At 31.7% G+C, this 19,806-nt stretch overlaps 1 protein-coding gene across 1 annotated transcript in view; it reads right to left on the reverse strand.

The window, feature by feature from the left end:
- Positions 1 to 19,806, reverse strand: part of Dach2 (dachshund family transcription factor 2) — a 527,975-nt gene that overhangs the window by 374,467 nt on the left and 133,702 nt on the right. The window contains exon 2 of the mRNA XM_077793629.1: positions 12,400 to 12,438. Within this exon, the coding sequence (XP_077649755.1) occupies positions 12,400 to 12,438 (39 nt within the window). The remainder of the gene's footprint in view (positions 1 to 12,399; positions 12,439 to 19,806) is intronic.

Here is a 19,806-nt window from a genome sequence, read left to right on the forward strand (position 1 = left end):
GCTAACATGTTCAGCTTACAGATTAAAGCAGTTCATGCCTAATTTATCATTTAACATGTCCTCCCACATTTGTAGTGTGGTACAGAATGAATAATAACTTCACTTGTTTACAACATATTCAACTTAATTTTACTAATTATTTTTGCAGTTGTTGGAATTCAGCTATGCTACTACAAATTCAGTAAACTTGATAGATTTGCAAAACACAAGGAAGGATTCCTAGATGTAATTTCTGGATTCAAGTTGAAATGTTTCCTTAAAACTCCCTGCAGCTGTTCATTTAAAAGAAGGTGGTTACATTTTATCTAGAAAAGTTTTGAAATTCAAGACACACATGAAATAAGAGTCTTGTCCCAATGTGTATTCCTTTAAATTAAATAAAGAACTAATATATTTAATTAAAACCTGTAGTTGAACAATATATGAAAAATACAAGGTGATGTTCAAAATGGACAATATATGAAAATTACAAGGTGATGTTCAAAATGGACAATCTAGCTCTTGATAGAGGAAAATAACTCCATCAAGGCATTCAGTCATAGTATTATAATTTTAAGCCTTGCCTTGCCCAACCACACACATATTTTATACAAGCCTCAAAGTCTATGCTTCACGTTTTGAGCCAGAAGTAGGGATAGGATGAGAGACTTGCTAACTATTTCTAAGTGTGAAGAAGAGCAATGCTACTAAATTATTAATCTATCCCTGAAGAACAGCTCAGACCAACAATTACGGAAATGCTAGGACATTATTATCCCATCTAGGGTTTATTTTTTTAACTAAAACATTTTTCTGTTCTTCAGAATTCATGAATTACATGATGGAAAAAGGTATACTAATATTTATCATATGATTTAAATATTAAAAAGAAGAACCCCTAAACTATCTTGCCCATTCATTGTCTCACTATCCCCAAGTCTAAAATTTTAAATTTCAAATATTTTTTGTTTTTTTTTTCTTTTTTTTTTCAGTTGTAGATGGACACAATACCTTTATTTTATTTATTTATTTTTACGTGGTGCTAAGGACAGAACCAAGTGCCTCACACATGCTAGGTAAGTGCTCTACCACTGAGTTACAACCACAAACCCCAAGCTGAGAATTTGATTTAAATGTTTTTGCAATTTCCAAAGTTGAACGGGTACTCCGCAGACTTTAAATATTCACCTAACATTTCTAGGAAGGCTGGAAACTTCTCAAATTCAAACATAATAAACATGTTCCAGTTTATTTTCTGAAAAGAGCAGCTGGAATCTAAAAAAAGTTTACCTCTGGGAATACATGCTGAATATGTTGTTTTGTGGAGAATTAGGCAAAATAGAAGATGTGAGGCCACACAACACTTCTCACCAAAGTCTACAATTTAACAGGGACTGCCATGTCACCTCCATCACAACTTTGCCTTGTCTTCGGTTTTACAAAAGGGATCCTTCCCATAACTACTGTTAATCAACACAAATTATACATCCAAAGAAAGTAAAAATCCTTTAGTGGGTCTCCTGTGGTTACACAAGAAGGAGTAACAAAGCACTTCCAACTGCTTCTCAACCCAGCAGCTGTAGCCTCAACACTCTAGGGCTCTGAGGGCCTTCTGACAGCCTGTGCTCACAGGTGCTTCTCTTCTTCTAGCACTAGTTCAGTGACTCTGCAGCAGGAATTTTACATCACCATAGTGTGGAGGTGAAAGCTTCAGTGCCTTTATTTCAAAAGAAAATCTGGTCAGCTTGAAGCAATGAAAACTAATCAGAAGGCAGCCAGCCATTGGCTGTGAGCACATGTTCAGTAAAACAAAGGCTGGAATCAAAAGTTTAAGGGTCTTTTTAGTTTTTTTTTTTTTTTGGTTTCTTCAGTTTTGTAGGTTTTTTGCATATATATAGCCAATTCAATGTAGATTTCTCCCTACATCCTGTCACGTGGATACAAATCTCAAAAAGCAATTTATAAAATGCCATAAACTGCTGTACAACATGTGCAGAGGGACAGGAAATAAGTAATAGTAAAATAATTCAATTGTTCAATAAATACTTATTGATGATCGAAGACCAAATGTCAGGGAAATATGCTATATATTAGAGATACAATGGTTATAAAAGCCAAGGCATGGCATCTACTGCTTATTATACTAGCACTGAATTGAGCATTTAAAAGGAATTCTTACAAACGTAGGTTTGCACATTTTTTGTTCTTCACAATAATCCTCTAAGATGCAATCTTAGGTTCATTTTATGGATAAGAGAATTGTAGATATTAAGTTACATGCCTATAGTAATAGAGCTAGCTGATGGCACAATGTGGAATTTAACACAAGATTTCTGAATACAAATTCAAGACTCTTACCATTGTAACACCATTTCCAAAAGTTTTTTTTATGAATATTAGGTTCATGAACAAAACATGAACCTTTAATAAAAAAAAAGACTGAAAACATTCTATGTGGTGTCTTCTCCTATTTATTCATAAAACAAATTAACTAATTATGGAGTGTGAGAACACCTGCAGTAAATACATTTGTTTATTTAATCCCATACTCCCTAAATTTATTTTGTTCCCAATCCTCTCTGAGGAAAAATGAATCCTCCATGACTCAGGAACTGATGGTAAGCTCGTTTATTGGGATCAGGTTAGAAGGGCGGGTTCCTGGAAAGACAAATATGTTCTAGAATTGCATAGCATATTTATAAATCTATGAATAACAATGTGTGTGGCTATAGAAGACTATATAAGGCTTTTGGTCCTTTTCTTAATCGATATTATTAGAGTAATGGGGAAAGATGTATATGGTAATAGAATAAGGTTGATATGCATTAATAGGATGATGGTGAATTTAGAGCACTAACAAGAAAATGAAGCTGAGGGTCCCTGACCCTCTTTCTTAGCCACATTCATATTTTCCTTATGATTAAGATTAAAATTTCCCAAACTACTACTTGGAAAACTTACTGATTCTAGGCATGTAAAATATTCTAGTGCAAGACAGTAAGAAATGCACACACACACAAAAAAAAAAATCCACAATGTTGATGACATGTCAAAGGTACACAAGAGCCAACTGAAAGAGTTCCCAATAACCAAAGATAGGACAATTTCAGCAATAAGATAAATATTGTAGTATCTCACTATAACCCAAAGTATACAATATATACTTATGAATCTGCACTGTTATAAATAAATGATTAAATAAACAATTGGAGAAAAAGAAACAAATCTCCTAGGCAAGACATTTCCAAATACTTGCATACAGGAACTGCCTTCCAAAGACTCTCAAAGAGTACCTACACTATAGAAAGGAGTCGGGTGGTGCAGGGTGGGGGTGGAGACAGGTAATTTTGCAATGGAGAAATCTGACAAACCTTTGTAGTCTTCCTTCCCAAAATATATATTCCAAATTTAATCATAAGAAAATCATCAGACAAGCCCCAATATGGTCTATTATATAAAACCTGACCAGTACTTTAAAAAATTGTGGAAGAGAAAAACTGTCGCAATCAAAGGGAGTAAAAGGACATGTCAACTAAACGTAATGGGGGATCCTGCATCCTAGAACAAATACAGGTCACTAGGGAAAAACTGAGGAAGTGTGAATAAAATATGAACTTTAAAACAATTTGCCAATGATGGTTCTTTAATTTTGACAAATTAATTTTAACATTAGTAACAGAAGGAACTGGATACAAGTTATATTGGAATTCTGTACAATCTTTGTAATTTTTCTGTTAACTGTATAAGTGTTCTAAAATAAAACATTTACTTAAAAAAATACAGGCTGGGATATATGCAGCTCAATAATAGAGCACATGCCTTGGATGCACAAGGCCCTGGGTTTAAAGCCCAGCACAGAGAAAGCAACCAAACACAAACACAATGCCTCTAACTATGTTTGTACCAGGCCCACTTTATTATAAAATCATTTTACCCCTACATTCACTGGAGTCTAATTTAGTTCCCAAATCACAAGTGACTTGTGAAGGAGAGCTGAACAAACTAAATTAAGTGAAGAGCAATTTGTTTTTAATGCTACAAAATGTAAAATATGTACAGACTACTTTTAAATGAACTGTTTAAATCAGATGTCCTAAATTCCTTTACAAAATATTTTTAATTCAGGAGATGTTTTCTTTCCAAATGTAATTCATTATTAAAAAGTTAAAACCACTATCTTTTTTCCTGGATAATATATCAGATACAACAATATATGAGTTAATGAATATTTGTAAAGCAGTATAAAGCATCTAATAACACCATTTTTGCAATGTAAGTTAGATACATTTTAAGAAGCATGACAATATAGATCTGTTCACCAACTACATTATTACGCTAATATACTGCTTTTCTAGAACTAATAAATTAAAAGGAAAATGTTCATATGAAAAGAAAATCAAAGAATAATCTTACTTATACATTTAAATACAACTATTCTGTAAAAGAAAATTCTGTAATGATAAATAAGTTCTAAATTCTTTTCAGTACTCCCAATTATAAAGCATGATTGCTGTTATTAAAAGGCTTCAACACATTATATTTTAATAGCTTTTATATATTTAAAAATTTGAGAGCACTATACGTATCAGAGGATCCAGTGATGTTTCATCAATTTTAAGTAATATGCCACTTATATAAATTTATTGATTGAGCAATACATATTTTTATATCTCAGCTTTCTATTTAAAAAACATTTTTTACATTTTATTGATGATTCATTTCATACACTTCATCTCTTGAACAATAAAAGTAGTTTTAAAAGTCCAAATGATAATCTAAGGTAATAACATCTTTGGAGTTCTAATATGCTAGGAGGGCAAGAACCCTTTGAGGAAGCAAATTCTTTGTATTGAAAACTTGATGTTATCAAAAACAGAAAGCAAGACATGTCTTTAGGGCACTTAAAATTTATCTGCAGGACTTCAGTGCACGTTGCCATGGAACATAATTCCTTCAAGGACTACAAACCAATGAACGGCCATTTTGGAATAATAGTCCCATTTCTTAACATTATTTTGTACCATTCATCAAGATGTATTACAAACCATACCAATTTAGGGACAATGCATTGCCTTTTCTAATGCATTCATACTGGGTCTTAGAATCAACTCCATTTTAGCAACTAATTAGTTACACTGACAAACTTTTAAGAATAGGGCTATACAATTTTAGAAAATGTCACCACTTTCTTTGTAAATTAATGATATGTTCCCCATTGCACAATAATAGGTGGTTATTAGACTTTCCTCTTTATTCTGTCTCAGTCATTTAGTTAAAACTACCCTGCGCCTCCAGAGAAATTCATGGTCTGTCACCCTACTCGCTGGTGTCTAGATTTATGGATATTTTAGCAGTCCCTTCATTTTCACATCACCAGGCAACTCTTTGGAGTTTAAAAGAAAGGACAGACTTCACCTGAACATTCAGACAAGTATCCTGCTACAAAAGCCTGGATTTTTTTTCCACAATTCCACTTTGCTTTTATTTTTAAAGAAACACAGCCTGAGACCTAATGTATTGCACCTTCACATTATTAAATGAAACATGCAGAACATTGCATTATTATGCTACACATGGCTAAGAAATTTTAGTATTCACAGGATTATGGTAATTAAGTCTTCCTTCACTTTGGGTGATGTGACACTTGCTTGACTATAATGTCATTCCACTTAAAGTCTGTGTAAACAACATTATCTTAGTCACTCTGCATTACATTTCCAACTGTGAGCAAAATTACAAGGTCAGAGTGGACAAGAATGTAGGTAATCCCAAGGAAACATCATGTAAATGACTTGCTCAGGGTTCAAACTGGGTTTTTAATAGTAACACAATGGAATATTTTCTGTAGTAATATCATAGTATTATTATCTAGATGCCATCTGTGTCAAAGCACATAAGTTTACTTGGTAGCAGTAGTAAGACAAAATTGTTCATGATTTTGATGTTTTGTAGATAAAAGACAAATGTTGTTTGCCAAGGCTCCATTCAATCCAACAAAACTATGGATCCTCAGTAAACAGTAGTACATGTAATGATTGAAACTGGTTTTGTGAAGAAAGAGTCACCAAAATCTCAAATACATATAGTAATTTTTACAAATGTATGTGGTAAAGTCAATACACAATTTTGTCCTTCCTCCTTTCTTCTTTTAATAAATTTTGAAGAACCATAATATTTTTTTTCTCAATGAGCACTGATTCCTCAATAGCCTTGGCAATCACTTAGTGAAATATGTCTAAGAAGTGCTGCTTCAAAATGCTCTGAATCTATATCTTTGAAACTTGCTTAAAGGTTTTGGGATATCTTGTTTTTTATGTGCTTTAACTAGTGCTATTGAAAAAGTTGAATTAAATCTCCATATAGTATATGTAAGATCTGGGTAAAGATAATCTAGAATACCCTGGCAGAGTTTTTTCTTCACTGAACCCATAGAAGTAGCACAGTAAACAAAATAGTTGCTTCCAGAAATATGTTTAAACTGAAAAAATAGAGGGCCAATTAGCAAAAATAGCAATAAAAGTTATTAAATATGAGCCCTACAATCAGTTCTCAAACAGGCCAAAATGGGTAAAACACTCAAAAGCAATTTATGTGGGATTCTATGAGTTTATTGTCACATTAAATAAGGTATATGCATGTAAATTATATTAATCTAGAGATCATATGAACAAAGTGTGTGAACCATAATTTTTGTCTAGTTTTGGATGTTGAAGTTCTGTAGGAGGTCAATTCAACTTCTAGAATTGCCATAATCAAAATGTTCTCCCAAGACTACTCATAGAAAGAGAGACCCTCTAAAAGTATCTTCATTACCATAGATTACATGATTTAGGTCTTTTTAAACAGAATTTTACCTTCCATATGCACAACTTCACTCATAGCATAACCAATGTTCAATATCATTGTAGACAAAAAGAACTTTCTGTATAAAATCATTGATATCTTGAACTAGAGAGAGGCTCTACTTGTATATGTGTGTTTGATATATTTGCAACTCTGGGGATTTAAATAAGATCAGTTTCTACTGATTCCATTCTCTATTTCAGTTTTTTAAATTATTCTAGATGAATGTTCTTTCCAGCACCCATAAAATATAATAAACCCTGAAAACTCTGTATTAAATATCAGAGCAAAGATACAGATCTTTCTAATGAAAAGTCTCTCCAAAACACAAACTCCAGTTACTTTTCACCTTATCAAAAAAAAAGAACATACTGAATAGTCCTCCCTCTACCTTAAATAGTTACATGGAACACCATAAGAGCACTGATGGAATCAAACAGTAAGTGAGCTGAAAATATTGAATATTCTCTTCTCTGAACATGTAAAAGATGCATCTGAAAGCAAATACAATGTCATAACAAAGAGTGTTTGAGCTTTCACTGTATTTCACTATTTGTAATGTGATTCTCCAGAGTGGGAAAAACTGAAAATGAATTCAAGATTCTGTAGCACCACTGTCTAGTCCCTATAATAATATTTTATTATATTATTAATATTCTCCCTCATCCCCCCCAATATTCCTTGAAATAGGAGAAACACAAAGATAAATTAGGTAAACCTGTGAACTTAACCAATCCATAGGACATTACAAAAATTTTCATGAACTGATCAAACTTAATTTTTGTCTTTATGTTTTATGCACAGGTGAAATATAACTTCAAGGAAAAGTGAAGATATATCTTAAAGATCAAAGGTTATGGTGTTTCTCTAAGACTTGTCTACTCCAATACTTAATGCCTAAAACCACACAGTCATTTACAGGGTGGTTTCAAGTCCATCCACTTTTGAAATTTTTCCACCAGAAATCTTCTACATACACCACACTCTCTCGCCAAATGAGGAGTTATATGAAAGTGCTTCATAACCAGAAAGACATGGTTATATTTATTATGATAAATGCTTTAAAATGAAGAATAAAACACAAATAATATCAGTAAATACTATTATGTGCATTAAATGATTAGAAGAAATGTTTCAGCTGTATGTGTGTAATGATGAAGATGATTACTAAAAATGATTATTTTTTTATTCAAAATGATTATTTATTAAAAAATGTCTACTACATTGGCAAGAATGTGGGGAAATGGAAATTCTTGTACAATGCTGGTGGATGGTAAATAAGAATGATTTTGCAATAACTATTATGAAGATGTACATAGCCAAAAACCCAACAACTGTACTTCTAGGTTAATAACCTACATAAATTCTATACAAGGACACAAAACATGATGTGCAGTTTGTAATGACAAAAAATTGGAACCAACCTAAATGTCCATTGATATAGAAAATAATAATCACACACTCTAACATATTCATACACTGAAATACAACAATGGATGATTAAAAGAATGAATCAACTAGATCTACATGTATTAATGTGGATAAGTCTCAAAACCAGAGCAAGTACAATTATAAAGGATGATATATTACCAGAACTTTAGGTGCATTTTAAAAACACAAAGATCATATTGCTTGCATATAACTTTAAAATTTCAAAGCAATGAAACACATCAACTTTAAGATAGTATGAAGGGTGGAAGAGAAAGGAAATTATTGTTACTAAAATATCATTAATGTTTTACAGATGCAATTTTTTAAAATTGTGTTATGAGTCAAATGGAGGCCTGGAAATTTGTCCACAGGCATCTTATTATTTTTTACTCTTTCTATTTGAACTATTTTATAATTAATCTTGCACTATCAAAATGTTAAAAAAGTGATTTCAGAATAGAAATATCATTTTAAATATGCCAGAAATATGTATATATTTGTGTATAGGTGTATGTATGTGTATGTGTATGGGTATATATACATATTCGTATGTATATAAGAAATTAGGTGTTTTAATAATAAGTTTTATACCAGTTCACAGGTTATATAATATATAGGTCCAAAGCCTTTGCACTTTGAAATCCCATTGCCTTCATTCAAATGCTAGTTCTCATATTTGAGGTTGGATGTTCTTGGATGAGTCACTGAACCTTCTCTGCAACTTGGTATCATCATCTGTAAAACAAGGATTATAATAACAACACCTACTTTGTAGGGTTGTTAGAATGATTTAATGAACTAAAATACAGAACATCACTTCCTATAATGTTTGATGAACATTAAATATTATTACATCCAGCAAAAGAAAAGACAATTGTTCATCAATTTTTATCTTAAATTGTCTTATTTATTTGTTTAAACTGGTCAAATTTTAGTTAATAGGTTTAATTAATCTGTATATTTAAACATATTTAATTCTTTTCATGGAACAAATTAATTATGGTCAAAACTAATTATTAGGGGCTGTGGCGTGACTCAGTGGTAGAATATTCACCTGGCATGAATGAGGCACTGGGTTTGATCCTCAACACCATATAAAAATAAACTTAAGGTATTTTGTCTATCTACAACTATATATATATTATATAAAATAATTATTATTAGAAATGGCAGCACCATCTACATAAATTTAAATAAATATCAACAGTTTTGTACATTATCATATGTGTTGAACAGTTTTCAATTTCTCATCTTTCACATGTGTCATTATATGAAAACATCAACTATAATAATCATCAACAAATGAGGTTTTTCTAGTTCATTTTGGATTTCAGATTGAGCTTTATTATCTTTTGGATTTTTTTTAAGTTTTCAAAGTTTTTGAGTTTCTCATGAGAAATAACAATGTTAACTTACTATCCCAACTGAGGATTTATGGTGCAGATCATAGAAGTCTTTAAAGCAGGTTTAGCAGTGGGGTGTTTTTCTTTTCGTTTTTTTTTTTTTTTTTTTCCTAGAGAGATTGGAATTTAATTGTTTCCTTTTTAGACAAATATACTTTTGGGTTGCCAGTGATGAAAGGGGCATACAGATGTCAAAAGCATTGTAGCACAGTGGGATTATGTGCTAAGGTCCAGGGCAGGACAGACAAACAAGCAAAGTCTCAGATCAGTCAAACAGTTACCTCTTAATAAAATCTCAAATGACCAACTTTTGTTTTGTCTTTGCCAATGTCCACCAAAAGTTCAGATGAAGTTTTGTTGTGTTAACTACTTACATTTCTTTTATTTTTTATTTTAACCATTTGTAAAAATAAAGGAATTTTTAAAGATGGAATTGAAACTTTGTTTAAAGGCAAACCAATTTAAAATAAAACAACACATGGTATACATATGCCATTCTTCCTATTAAAGCAAAACAAATTAGGCTTTAAATAGAAACCTTAATTATGTTATGTAACAGAACTGTGCTTAAATATTCTCTTTTGGTCATGGCAGTAATGATTTGTTTCACATTGCATTTCGTTGATAAACATTAAAGCAAAAATAATCATAATTTTAATTTTCAAACCACTTTAAAAGGAAAACTACATTGGCTATTTCTATGTATTTAAAAAAATTACAAAGTGCATGACCACCATTTTGAGTACCAGAACCCCACTTACTATTTATTTACTTTACATGATTTTTTATCATCAAGCATTTCAGGTACATTTTATAGCAAACTATGATTTTTTGTTTTGTTTTTTTTTGTTATTTCAGTATCTATTTACAATTTAGAGCAGAGATCACAAACTGATATCCCATGGACTGAATCTAGATCACATATGCATTTTGTTTTGTCTGAAAAGTGTTGCTTTTTTATTATTATTAAATTATTTACCAATATGTAAGGTTTGGAGAATTTCATATAAAAGTTTGTCTTCATAGCTTCTCTTAAAAGTAAGACCTTAACAACACTAAATCAACATTCCCACATGGGAGCAATCAGCTTAGGTGAGTAGTAACTACCACTTTTAGAAGAAAAATACATATTTTTAGTTCATCATATTTACTTCTACTCCCTATTGCTTATAGTCTTTCATTTATATCACTAGCCTTGCCTCCATAGGCATCAGGGTTTGTGGGCCCCCTGGTTCTCTATGGTTTAAGTGATTTAATACATATATTTTCAAAAACAATTCATGGTTTTCTCATATTTCAGCAAGTGCAAAATCTTATAAAACTCATATGTACATATGTAATGTGTGCTTTGATAACCTAAAAATGAATCTATATATCTATAAATACAGTTACACTTAATTAAGAGTTAATTTACATGTAATTTTACTAGAAAAAATAAAAATAAAAGCAAATTTCAATTCCTGACTTCAATTACATTTATATAAAATCAGAAATAGTTTCAATATCAAAACTTAAACTCAAAATTAAATCCATCTCATTCAGTTAAAATCAATCATTAATAATTTTTTGTTGGTTTTTAGTGTCCACAGCTTTGATGTCATAGTTGAACACAAAGTTTTGCACTTAAGGAGGTACATTCACTGCTTCAGGTCACTTGGGAATTATTTAGTATGCATGATATTTAAGACTAATTTTAATTCTCATTTTCTATATTAAAAACTTAAAACAATAAATCATAGTCCCCATCTCCCCCAAAGCCCTATTACATTTTTCTTATAGAAAAATATGGACAAAACTTGCATCAAGGGCAGTCTTAAAAGAAGGGGGAAAAAACATTATCAAACAGTAATTTCCTCTGAAAAGGGTATGTGAAAGAGAATTGGGACTCTATTGCCAGGCAATAACAAAATGTACATCAGGATCAGGGTTCCACTCCTCCCTTGTCTCTGAGTCACTACCCATTCTTTTCTGAATAACAAACTGAAAGAATGAGGCTTGGAATAATATGCTATCTCTATTTGTAATTTAACTGAAATTCCATAGATATTTCAGGAGGTTTCAAATGTAAAGCTTCCTGGACTTCCAACTATTTTCAAAATACATTACTGGGGGGAAAAAAAAGAATTTCAGATATTGTAGAACTACTAGCATGTCTACAAAATATAACTGTCCCTACTGCTTAGAACTTGGAAAGTCTAGTTCTTTTCCATGCTGTAGCACACTTAATAGCCTGTGCTACCCTGCAAAAGTGAATGTACCTTCCTAAGCATTCCCCAGCCAAGGGGTAGGTGGACATCTGAAGTACTTTCCCATTATTTTGCATATGTCAGTGACCCCCTAGGCCCCATCAACTTTTTTCTCTAGCTTCTGTTTTAGTTTCCAGGGAGGGAGTTGCTCCCTATGACTGCCAATCATCATCTCACTGTATGATCCTGGGATTCATTTCCAGTTAATAGATATAAATGATTACTAACTGGAAATAGTGAAACAGTGGAGACCCCAAATACTTAGAATGCTCGAATGGAAGGACTGACTCTAATAGGCTATTTGGATTTCATTTTTCTTATCATCAATAAAGGACTAAGTAAGATTCAACATTTGCTGCTGAAAATTCTAAGAGGCTCCCCTTTCCTATCTTAGGAAGTATAGTCTAGGGAACAAGATCATGGAAGTTGGGTTTAATCTGTACAGGCTCCAGGACATTCTCAGGAAGTTGATTTTTAAAAAATAAATACATAAATACCTGTTTACAGCTTGTTTTCTGGTCATTTGCCTCTTCCTTCTAAAAGGAGAGTGTAGCAAAAAATAAATAAATAAAACTGGTTAATTGAGAGTTCTGGTTAGTTAGCTTCTAATTAATTAAGGCTTTATTATATTTCACAAAAAAATCTTCTTAAATTCTGCAGAAATTTTAGATAGGTTACACACAATGAAAAACCAGCAGGGAAGAACACAAAGAAGGTAGGAAAGCCTGAATTGCTATTAGATAGTTTTTTAAATATATGGATAATGTTATTACATTCAGGTTTAATCCCAATTGAGTAAAAAATAATGTGAAATGTCATGTGGTTTAGGGCTTTTCTCTATATGAAGGCAAGGAAATAAAGTTATAGATTTCTGTTGAAGAAAATGGCCTCGGGTCGTAACAATTCCAAAAAACTATTCAGCAATATTATCTCTTTTCCCTTCCTTTCGAGAATCTTTCTTCCCATCCCATTGGGTATTCCACTACTTTTCAGGAGAGAAAAAAAATGTGTAGTTTTTTCTCCTTTTTTAAATTCAGTTAACAGTATGATGAAAATAAGTTATCACACAGCTCACTCTGTACTTATTTCTGGAGAAATACTGAACTATCTTACTTGTTTCCCACAAGGGTTACACATTCACACACACACACTCACACACACATACACACACACACAGTCATACAAACATCCATACAAAAGAAAATTAAACACATAAAGAAGAGATCAATAAAAATCTCACAAAGTTAGCTTAGTTAACAAAACAACCATTTTCTTTCTTTTTTAAAAGTTTGTTTTATAGTTGTAGGTGGATAGAATGCCTTTATTTGTTTACTTTTATGTGATGCTGAGGATCAAACCCAGTACCTCACGCAAGGTAGGCAAGTGCTCTGCCACTGAGTAACAATCCCAGGCAACCAATCTCTTTTAATTATTTTTAGTTGTAGGTAGACACAATACCTTTATTTTATTAATTTATTTTTATGTGGTGCTAAGGACCAAACTCAGTGCTTCACATGTGCTAGGTGAGCACTCTACCACTGAGCCACAACTTAGCCCCACAAAATAGCCAAGCTTACCAGTAGTATATTACTTTTCAGTGTTCCCCAATCATTTAGTAAAGAACAACAAAAATCTAAACAAACATGCTATAAAATCTATAAGGACTACAATCTTTCTCTTTTGGATATTATTGCATTTCTTAGTAGCAAAGAAACAGGAATCTCCTATGATGACCACAACAAATAATTGTGGTTGGTTCATCACTCCCTTTATTCAAATGACCTTTTTGTTAACTGTCTCGTTTCAGGCTTTTTGTTGGTTTTTTTTTTTAATTTTACATGTTTATTTTTTTAAAAAGAAATGGCTTCTGTGCTTCAAAAGTTTGTAGAAAGGTGTCTCAATTTAAGAAATGCAAACCTTTATCTAGTACTGGGGAAAAGAGTGAAAGGGAAGGTGAGCCTTTTTTTAATCTGCTTTTATATCTGTCATTTCATTGTTAAAAATATTTGATTTGGCTTTACAGTTTGGTCATTCAATCATTTTTGCAATGACAATCTTCTTAAATATGATATACTCATAAAAATCAAATCAATAATAATGCATGCTTCCTTAATCTAATGGCAATGCAATAGTATATTTGAGAGCCTTTCTCCACATTGTCAAAGATTTCCTCTTTTTCTTATGTGCAAAACTTTCTAAATTCAACAGAATTATTTTGGCTATCATCATGTGTATATTATTATATAAGCCCAAAAAATATAAAAATAATTTAACTATACTATACCATGGGCTTCACTGATAATTTATATTTAGATTATGAAATTACTGACTTCTGATACATTCTTGTTAAAACACTCTAATATATAAAATGCTAAGAGTTTATTAACTGACCTTTCATTAAAGATTATAAAGTTTCTTAGAAAAGTTAGAAGTTAACCTTGACATATGAAAATTCTGGATTTGCCTTGTCCTTTGTAAAGAATATATTTCACAGAGCTGCCTAACAGTAGCTATAACTCTAGCACTTTAAGGTATATAAGTTAAAAATATATTTGTCCCACAGTATCTCTGAGAAATTGGATCAAGGACCCCTCACAGATACTGAATATGTGAATGCTCAAGTCCCTTACATAAAATGGCAGGGTGTTTGCATATAATGTGTTTACATTCTCCTGTATGTTTCAAATCGTCTCTATATTATTTACAATACCTAATACAATGTAAATTATATGCAAATAGTTGTTATACCATATTGTTCAGGAAATAATGACAAGAAAAAAATAATTTGTACATGTTCAGTGCAGAAGCAATGTTTTTCACAAGAATTTTTAATCCACAGTTGATTGAATTCATGGATAGGAAACCCATAGATACTGAGGGCTTGATGTATTTTATTTTTTGCATTCTAGGTAAAATGTGATTTATATTCTTCTGCATTTGTTCCTTTTGTGGATAATAACTATTTCATTTTGGAATTTCCTTGTACTTTGCCAAATAATCAACATTTTGGAGTATGTTATGGAACAAACACATCATTCTACTAATATTATCAGCAAAGTACAGAATAGCCTATCGTGTGAAGAAAATTATCTGAGTTCCCTAGAGTTGGCCTAGAATGTTTCATATCCCTTCTAATTCCTTTGTATACTAAAGCTTCCTATTTGCTTTTTCTCCCCATTTGTCAGTATGGGTATGAAATTAAAGTTATAAACAAAGGGCCTGAAATTTACTAAAACTTATCTTTGTGATTGAAATACACATGTGACCATATTCTTACAAAGCCACTGGCAAAAAAACAGGTTACATATAGTCAAAAACATTGCATTAGATATGGTACTCAATATATCTCTACCAACAGAGGTCCTACAACATATGCTGGTAAGTAGTAAGGGTTTTCAACATAGCTCACTGACTCCAGCTATCATTGCTGCTATATGCCATTAGAACACTGATTAATGTTACCATAGAAAGACCCTTTCTCTATGTACAAGTTATAAATATAAGATGATTCTACTCTGGCTGAGACTCAAGAAGTTAATAATTAAGAGCATCCTGTATTTTGAATTAATCAAGGTCACTTTTACTCCGTAACACTGCTAGATAAATTTTCAGACTTTGATTCTTCCAAATTTTGTTGCAAGGCTCTTCACAGTTAATGGCAGGGATGTAGCCATCTTTGATTGAAGTCAGTCTTGTAAAAGACTCAGAAATATGTAACTATCACTTTTGAAACCGAAATCTAGACCACAGAACTACATTTAATAATACAAAGAAAAACAAATATTTGACAAGAAAGGATAAAATACCACAAAATAAGAAATCCACTTAAAATCTCAGAAACATTGGCTTGGTCTTTTTCAGAATAAATTGAAAATCCACTATCAAATTTAACATAGTAAGTCCAACATCTGATGTTAGGGTAACTAAATAGAGTGTTCCTTTCTTTAATTCTTCAAACAGGACAAAGACCTTCAATAGATAATTTTAAAGATACAGTCAACCTTTGAATTTCAGGAGCAGTGCTGGTGGGTAATGTAAGGAAAGACAAAGTGGGCACATTCCTTTCTATATGTTCAATCAGTGCAGCTTTTCTATCCCCATGTGATATATTGGGGGTGTCTGAATTGTTGTTGACCTCCCACTACCATGACCATTTAACAGACAAGGAAATTAGTCCTAAGATGTTCAATTATTTGGCCAATGTCTCAGAGCAAGCTAAAGTCAAATGTATACTGATCCCTGATTCATAGCTACAGTTTGTAAATGTGTGATCTTGTTTCATCTACTGAGTATTAAGGAACAACTTTTTGAAGACTGATCTCAAAGTCTCCCCTGTTTTATCCTCCTAGGGACATAATAAGATCAAAAGACATTACGTATGCACTTAGAGTAGAAAAGATGATTTGTGGCTCCCTTGATCTCTAGGCCAGTAGATCTTTCTATACTCTCCTATTTTTTTATTTTATTTATTTTAATCAGAAGCTATAAAATGCCAAACCAAGCCTGCCAAATATATATTTGATTGTATTACCCAGAGCTTTAAAACTATGTAAACTTTATAGAAAAACTGAATTTCAAGTTTTTCAAAAATGTAAAAGCTGACAGTACTATTTCCACATACTTATTGACTCTGCACAACTAGAAGAAGTAGAGAAGCAATGTCTACCAATAGACATGCACTCTGCTGCCTCCTACAATTCCCACAATTTCTCATGACCCTACAGCTGGCCCTCTTTAATGAATTCATGTTATCACTCTGGTCCCAGTAGGAATTTGAGTTTTAGGACCACTATTTGAAAGTTTGAGGTATAGTTTAACCAAATATTATTTATTTTTTTTCAAATTAGTTGTGGGATCTCAGGAAATTCCATGTATGTAAACTGTTTATTGAAGGGGCACTGAAAGTAGTAGATCATATACCTAAAAATGTTGGAAGTCCTTTCTTTAACAAGTAAAGACAAGTCTTGACCATTGAAGTTGACACCACTATATTAAAGAAAATCCTCTAATAAAACAGGTTGTACTAGATGAAACAGATTCCATAAAAACACTGATGACAATTCACCATAACTATATCATTTGATCAGAGTAATAGTCATTCATTTTAAATTTCCAAAATATCAATAAAATATTTCCTGATTTGAAATGGGAGTCAGCTGTTAACTTGGCCTACACTGCCATGTTGTTATTTTTTTGTTGGGGGGCAGGGAGTACTTAATTAGGCTATTTCTTACACAGAGAACTTGTGCTAGCCAAATCATCTGTTTTTCTAGTTCAATACAGTAAACAAAATGTTAATTTGCAAACAGACGTAGAAAATAGAGCATAAATCAAGCAATGCCTTCCTCTCCCACATGACATGGTAGGTAGAGGGTAAATTTCCAGTAATTATGTGTTAGTAAACCTTTTAAAGGTTGTCTTTAGGGATAGGACAAAATCATATTAACTGTTGCATTACCACTGTTGAAGCTTTTAGCAAACTTTTCTCTTACTCTTAGCTGGTAAATTTATTCATTTTATATGTCAATTCTTTGTGAAGACAAATAAAGCCTATGACATTTTCAAAATTTGATTGTAGGGAATGTGGTTTCAGGTATATGCACATATATACACATACATATGTATACACATACACATATTCGTCTATTTATATAGGGTGCTGGTATATAACTCAAAGAAAGCAAGACTCTATTCCAGTTGTTTCTGACAGATGATTCTTTATATAAACACTAATTCATCAGTCTAGTCTGAGAAAACTAAGCAGTTTCAATATTTCTCATATGTTCAACAATAACAAAGAATTTCAGAAAAGGATTATTGCTTGTAGAATCAAATTTTTTTCAAGGCAATGTTCATAACATATAGAATAATTTGTTGTTCTCCTGCTATAACACTAATTATTTCAGTACATGTACAATATGTGTCCAATGAAGGATAAAGCCAGTTAAATATATTTAGTGGTACTAGCAATGTATTCCTGATAGTATTTTCAGTAACATTATTCCACATATTCAAACTCAGCAAATATTAGTCACATTCAAAAGTTCTCATTATTAGATAACTAACCTGAAATCATTTGTATTGTATAAAACTTTAAACATTAAAATTTCTCAAAACCTTTATAAATATTAAATCACTTCATGTTTTGGCATCTCTGTCCACAATGTTTCTGTTGGAAATTTTTATTCTTATAATCTTATGATCTTTGTAGGTTTGACTGAAGACACCATGAATGACCTTTTGAATCTTGTCCTTTGATCTATATGGGGGTTCTAACCAGCCTCTTGTAAGGGATTTTTTTTCAGTATTATTACATTAGTTATATTTCAGGTCTTCCAATTAATGATGGTTTCTTTGTATTGTATATTCAGAATGACTCATGGAAAACCCTGAGGAAATGCTCTAGAAGCCAAACAAAACATTTATATTAGATATACATTATAGCCCTTGAAACATTAGATGCAATTGCTGCTTTATTAGCTATTATGCTTGATACTTTGGTATCACACTGATATAATAGAAAATTGGTCTACTTTGTAAATATTTTGCCACTTATATGAAGAACCTAATGTCAACCCCGAACTCTGAGTTGATGATTAAAATGTTTATTCCCTCATAACACTTATCACAATGTATAATTATTGCATTTATATATTTTTAGGTCTATCTTCCCTACAAAATTGCAATCTCTATGAAATAACAAGTTAGATTTCTTGTTCACTATTTTACTTCAATACCTAACAATGTTGTTGACATATAATAGTCATCAATAAATATTGGTCAAATGAAATTAATATTGGCCATGTGAGGGGGACACTAAACTTCTTCAAAATGATCACTGTGGAGTCTTTAAACTTATTTTCACAAAACACATTTTAAGAATCTATTTCTCCTATGCAGCACTGACTTACATTATTGATTATGGTGCATGACTTCTAGGAGGACAGTCTTGGTGTTTGAGAACTTAAGTAAACATTCTCTGAATAACCAAAGTTGATCAGAAATTTTATAAACTGAAACATATCTAATGGCATCAATGTGAATTGTTGATGGGTAAAAATACAAATTCATTATTCATGGAGATAAAGAATATTCCAAATTTATTTTAATTATAGCTTTACTTTTTCTAACATTTTACTTCTTTGCCTAATGAAACTTAAATTAGATGTGAAAAGCTGAGAATTCTGTAAGCAGAACTCAGCTAAGCTGTTTCTAAGAAAATAAGTTCATTTGACAATTGATCAGTCTGGTAATCCTATCTGGTTTAGTTTAGCTGCAGATGAAGACAATCAAGAAGAATTCAAAGCAAAGGAATCTTTGCCTGGACATGCTCTTAATGTATTACCGGGAGGAGGGGATAAAGAGAATGACTGTTTTGAAAGTCTGTTAAATCCCTTACATTCATGCCTTGCCTTAATCCTTGAGGAGGTACACTCTGCTATTTAAAAATAAAAATATATTCCTTATCAATTAAAAGAGCAGAGGCAGATATTTAAAATCACAAATGATAACATTCTGAAATACTAGATACAGCTTGGTAACAGGCTCAAAATCTCACATTTAAATAATAGCATCTTACCATTATACAGTTATACAATTAGCAGATCATCTCCTCTGCGTTAACTAATGTAGTGCAACTATTTGGTGTGCATAAGTGTGTTTGAATCATTGTCCCATTTCTATATATATAGAAACTGAAACTGAAGGATTTTTAATCTTATTCTGTATTCTTCCACTTATTGTTTATGATATTTATGTATCTATATGTGACTGAATTACCATTTTATCTTGACGCATTTTTCCTTGATAAACTTTGTTGTTTTTACACAATGCAAAGAATCAACATCTTTAAGAATTGAAGGAAGCTCTTCAAATATGATTATAATTGATATCTAACAGTTTAC

This window comes from Urocitellus parryii, chromosome X (genome assembly GCF_045843805.1).
Source record: "Urocitellus parryii isolate mUroPar1 chromosome X, mUroPar1.hap1, whole genome shotgun sequence".
Lineage (NCBI taxonomy): Eukaryota > Metazoa > Chordata > Mammalia > Rodentia > Sciuridae > Urocitellus > Urocitellus parryii.